General features: G+C 43.6%; 2 protein-coding genes and 1 non-coding gene across 3 annotated transcripts in view; 1 reads left to right on the top strand and 2 right to left on the bottom strand.

The window, feature by feature from the left end:
- The window catches only part of LOC119272109 (protein DEFECTIVE IN MERISTEM SILENCING 3-like), a 10348-nt gene extending 8772 nt beyond the window's left edge, over positions 1–1576 (top strand). The window contains exon 9 of the mRNA XM_037553691.1: positions 884–1576. Coding sequence (XP_037409588.1) covers positions 884–1132 — 249 coding nt within the window. The 3' untranslated portion in view covers positions 1133–1576. The remainder of the gene's footprint in view (positions 1–883) is intronic.
- A 416-nt stretch (positions 1577–1992) lies between these two features.
- LOC119267713 lies at positions 1993–3549 on the bottom strand. Its single transcript, XM_037549144.1, has 3 exons — positions 3112–3549; positions 2420–2647; positions 1993–2341 (listed from the first exon to the last, which is right to left on the bottom strand). The coding sequence occupies exons 1-3, from the start codon at positions 3408–3410 to the stop codon at positions 2332–2334; spliced, it is 537 nt and encodes a 178-aa protein (XP_037405041.1). The 5' UTR covers positions 3411–3549; the 3' UTR covers positions 1993–2331.
- Positions 3550–3822: 273 nt separating this feature from the next.
- Positions 3823–3894, bottom strand: TRNAQ-CUG. The gene has a single exon. It is a non-coding gene; the product is annotated as a tRNA-Gln (tRNA).
- Between the last annotated feature and the right edge of the window lie 1108 nt (positions 3895–5002).

The following is a 5002-nucleotide window of genomic DNA, read 5'->3' as shown; positions in this document are numbered from 1 at the left end:
GGGCAGAGGGGTCTGTTTGACACAAGTGACAGACCAATAGCATTACCAATGCTGCGCCAGTAATCTATTGGTTTCAACATGATATTGATGGAGTATCTTAGACTTCCAAATTACTCCCTCTGTTCCTAAATATAAGTCTTTTTAGAGATTCCAATAAGGGACTACATACGGAGCAAAATGAGTGACTCTGCACTGTAAAATATGTCTATATACATCCGTATGTAGTCCATAGTGGAATCTCTAAAGACTTATATTTAGGAACGGAGGGAGTACGTGATAGCATGGTTAGAGGATACGGATAGTCTGATAGGCTTTGGTTCCTGTGTTTATGAGGTTTAATCATTGTTTTGGAGAATACAAACATGCTTGATTCTCCCGTAGTTGAATGCTTTATCTATGCTGATGTTTATTAGCTCTGGTCGGTTTGGCAAAGATGAAATTTTAAGGTGCTGCACATTAGTGTGACAAACTCCGAAGGAAGCAGCAGTTAGGCGGCAAATCATCATTGATCAGTTTTACATACTTCCCATGTCTACTGATACCAAGATACCTTTTTCTCTAAAAAAAAGGGAAATACTTCAATTGTCTCATGTAGTATGTCGCAAGAGCTTCAAGAGATTTATACATTTCTCTTCAAGATGAAATTTTAAGGTGCTGCACATTAGTGTGACAAACTCCGAAGGAAGCAGCAGTTAGGCGGCAAATCATCATTGATCAGTTTTACATACTTCCCATGTCTACTGATACCAAGATACCTTTTTCTCTAAAAAAAAGGGAAATACTTCAATTGTCTCATGTAGTATGTCGCAAGAGCTTCAAGAGATTTATACATTTCTCTTCATTTATACATCCCCAATTTACTGATGCTCTTTCCTTTCAACAGAGGGTGCAGGGTTCACCAACCATTCGCTCACCTGCAACTCCGGGAAGTAATCCATTTGCAGCAACTCCTGGGCGTAACCCGTTTACATCAACTCCTGGAAGTCACCCGTTTGCTACAACTCCGGGAGGCAACCCATTTGCAGCTACTACTCCTGGAGGTCACCCGATTGCAGCAACTCCTGGAAGTCACCCGATCGCAGCAACTCCTGGAAATATTTCGTTTGCAGTCAAGCCTCCCCACATGCGCTGACAGCGTGTAAATGTCCGCATGCGATTTCCTTTTGCTGGGAGTTTGTCATGCTCTGGTTCTATCCATACGTAACCAACTGCATTTTGCGAAGTTCTTAACGCTAGATTCTAGTGCACAGTAGGGATGCGAAAAGTTAGTACATAACCACCGACTTTTGTTCATAAGTTGGGGCCTGTCTCTGGTCACTTATTTTGTTACTAGTCCTTTTGTGTATCTCGTCGAAAGAGAAGATACGGTGATAGAAGAGTCCCCACCTAACCAAATTCAACAGAAGGTTTGACAGCAACATTGAAATGCCAGTCTGGTTTCAGCATTGGCTGATCTGTTTCACTTGTGAACCTTCCTGCTGGAAGCAGGCAGGAGGAGCTTTTTGTTTCTTCCCGTCATGCTTGTAGGAAACATGATGTAACAAATCGGCTTATTGTCAGCGAAGCAGCAAGCATATACTCCCTCTGTTCCTAAATATAAGTCTTTTTAGAGATTTCAATATGGATTACATACAGATGTATATAAACATAGTTTAGAGTGTAGATTCACTCATTTTGCATCGTCAGTAGTCCATATTGGAATCTATAGAAAGACTTATACTCCCCCTGTTCCAAATTAGTTGACTTGAATTTGTCTAAATACGGATGTATCTATACTTTTTTAGTGTTTAGATACATCAGTGTCTACATAAATATGAGTCCAGTAATTTGGAATGGGGGGAGTATTTAGGGAATGGAGGGAGTATAAGTCAGAAGTGACCATTGTTGACACCTCCTGGCTGTATTTGCTCATCTGGTGGTTACATGGCCATTGTTTTGGCTGTTATGTGAATGAATCTCTGTCATCGAGCAGTGGAAACTCAAAAAGGCGAATTTCCTGGAACTGTTTTGCCGCTATTAGATTTGGCAAGCAAGATGTAAACATTAGCACCAGGTAGAAGAGTGGAGTACATTTGCCGTCGATGCGGAGCTACGTACAAAACTTCCATAATGGAATTGATTCAGCAGGCAACGCTGCTCGAATAATCTGACCTAGCTAGACAACGTCAAGACTGAAACAAAATCAAAGAGGTTTGGACGTCCTTCTCCAGCACATGGCCAAGTGAGATGAGATGAGATAAGCTCTTGAGCTACACAAGATGGCCAGCTGCACTGCAGTTCCTTGAGCTATTACACAACATGGCCAAGTGCACTGCAGTTCCTTGAGGTGGATCATTTGTCACTGCAAGTAGCAAATCCAAGTGAGATGAGATCTGCTCTTGAGCTACACAAGATTTTGATGACAGGTTATCGGGCGTACCTTTTCTTCTTGTCGGAGGCGACTTTCCGTCCCTTGCCGGCTATGACGTCGTCCATGCTCTGGCCGTAGCGCCGGTACCGGCCACCGGAGGCGACGAAGCCGGGGCACGGCCGGTAGGCCTTGATCGGCCACCACCCAAACAAGGGGACGGCGGCTATGCCGCCCATGATCCGCCCTTCGCCGTTGCAGCCCCTCTCTGTTTCCTCACGACCGCACCCTTTGCACCCCCTGTGTACAGTTAGAAAGAACACGTTATGTCTGTTTGAAACCGGAAGCAGGCTATATAAATCCAACTGATTTTTTTTCAAGTAGTCTAAATTTGCTGCGGCAGATTGCTATAGAGGTTAGGAGCTCGAAAGACTCATTTTAGCAGAAGTTGACAACAATAGGCTGTGGTCTCAGTCAATAAACGTACTGTCACAGTGGCAAAAATAAATCAAAATATCATAAAAAATAAGGTTCCACTGAGACTTGAACTCGGGTTACTGGTTCAGAGTCCAATGCCCTAACCACTAGACCATGGAACCATTTGTTGATGCGATGTTGAACATAATCATAATTAAACATAACGTTCACGTTTACATAGGGGACACACTGACATGCTCAATAAAATTGTCATATATCATTCCGACAGTTACATGCTCGATAAATTTGAGACAGTAATTCAGCAGACCTGGAACAGCAGCCCGTACCTGAAGTTGGGGTCATCCTTGTAGTCGTATCTGACAGCCGCCGGAGCAGGGGCAGGGGCCGTCGCCTCTGCTGCTGCTGCTGCTCCCTCTTGATCTTTGGTCACAACAGAGGAAGCAGAGGACGAGGAGCTGCCGGATGAGCTGCAGGCAAGATTGCCTCTGGCTCTGGCCGGCGCGTGCTTCCTCTGCAGCAGAGTCGACGCAGGCGCCAAAGGAGGAGAGGGGGAGGGGGAGTGGTTGGTCGAGAGGAAGACGGCGCTGTGAAGAGGAGGAGAAGGGAGCCAGAGGGAGGCCGCCATTTTTCAGGGGTGGGCGCGCTCGTGCCACGCTCCCTCCCTGAGCCTCGCTTCCTTTCCCTGGAGATGCGGCCAGGGGAGGAGGGAGAAATGGAGGAGAAAACTGGGGTGGGGGGCGTGGGAAAAGATTGGAGGATGAACTTGCGGCCATGTAGACGTCGTCAGGAGGCCGTGTTTCGGTTGGAGATAATGCGCGGTGAGTGCTGCTCCTACGATTTTATATTTTGAATTTCTCCTACGATTTTATTGGTTCTTTTTATCTCATCTCTGAACCGGTTCGTTTACAGATTTGTTTCGCAGACGGGAAAAGGGACTGGTTATCTGAAAAAGATTATCGCTGTCTGAACATGTGAGAAGTTACTCGAGGAAGTTACTGTACATGAGGAGAAAAAAGAACGAAAACCAAACAAAAATGAGGTTCTACCGAGACTTGAACTCGGGTTACTGGATTCAGAGTCCAATGTCCTAACCGCTAGACCATAGAACCTTTTGTGGACTGCTAACCTGACATTAGATTTATATCTTTATTACTCTACACGATTTTTCAGACTGCACAAAGCAAAAAATGTTAATTTACGATGTTTTGCGATAAAAATAGGTGTATAGACGCGCACACACTGACTCCAAATGCATTTCAAGCCGTTCAACAGCTTCTCGCCAAGCCTAAATTTCTACTAATTTTCAAAGGATAGTTAGTGCAATTCTTATTTAGTGTTTGCTTAGCTCAAATGATAGGAAAGATGACTATAATTTAGTGTTGTGTGTGTGTGATGCGGGTCATGCTTGAATTGTTTTCCTTTGGCCGGTTACTTCTTCCCGTTGATGATGCCTTTTCTTTGAGTCATCCCCCGTACAAGATATCATGTGTGTATGTGTTGTACTACCTCCGTCCCAAATTGTAAGATGTTTTCGTAGCTAGGCTATGGTTACTGCAAATGTAGAGGGCCAAATAATTGATGATGATATGAAGAACAACTTCATGCTCATTTCAGTGTGTGAAGCTATGGGAGTATTTAGCCTTTGGGTGCAACTATCTTGAAGATGGTAGTTCAGACTATATTCTACCAATATATATAATGATCTAGCAATATGATTAGCGATGCGAGTGTGACATTGTTGTTGAAAATCGGAGGCGTAAGTTGATCATATGAGTTAGGACAAACAATTACAACATCGATCCCGGGACTGCTATCAAGGTTTAGTGCAAACGCCTACAATCCCAATGCATGACTACGGGCGCTCCACTATTAATGACCCACAAATATATGAGATCAATTATAGCTTTTTCGATAAGTAAGAGTGTCGAACCCAACGAGAAGCAGAAGGAAATAACAAGTGGTTTTCAGCAAGGTAATGTCTGCAAGTGCTGAAATTGTAAGTAACAGAGTAGTTTGTTAGAATAATAATTTGTAACTAGCAAGTAACGATAATAGTAACAAAAGTGCAGCAAGGTAGCCCAATCCTTTTGAGGTAAATGACATGCCGAAACAGTCTCTTATAATAAGCAAAGCGTTCTTGAGGGTACACGGAAATTTCATCTAGTCACTTTCATCATGTTGGTTCGATTTGTGTTCACTACTTTAATAATTTGATAT

The sequence above is a fragment of the Triticum dicoccoides genome, chromosome 3A, assembly GCF_002162155.2.
Source record: "Triticum dicoccoides isolate Atlit2015 ecotype Zavitan chromosome 3A, WEW_v2.0, whole genome shotgun sequence".
NCBI classification, from domain to species: Eukaryota; Viridiplantae; Streptophyta; class Magnoliopsida; order Poales; family Poaceae; genus Triticum; species Triticum dicoccoides.
This window is presented reverse-complemented; position numbering and strand designations above follow the sequence as displayed.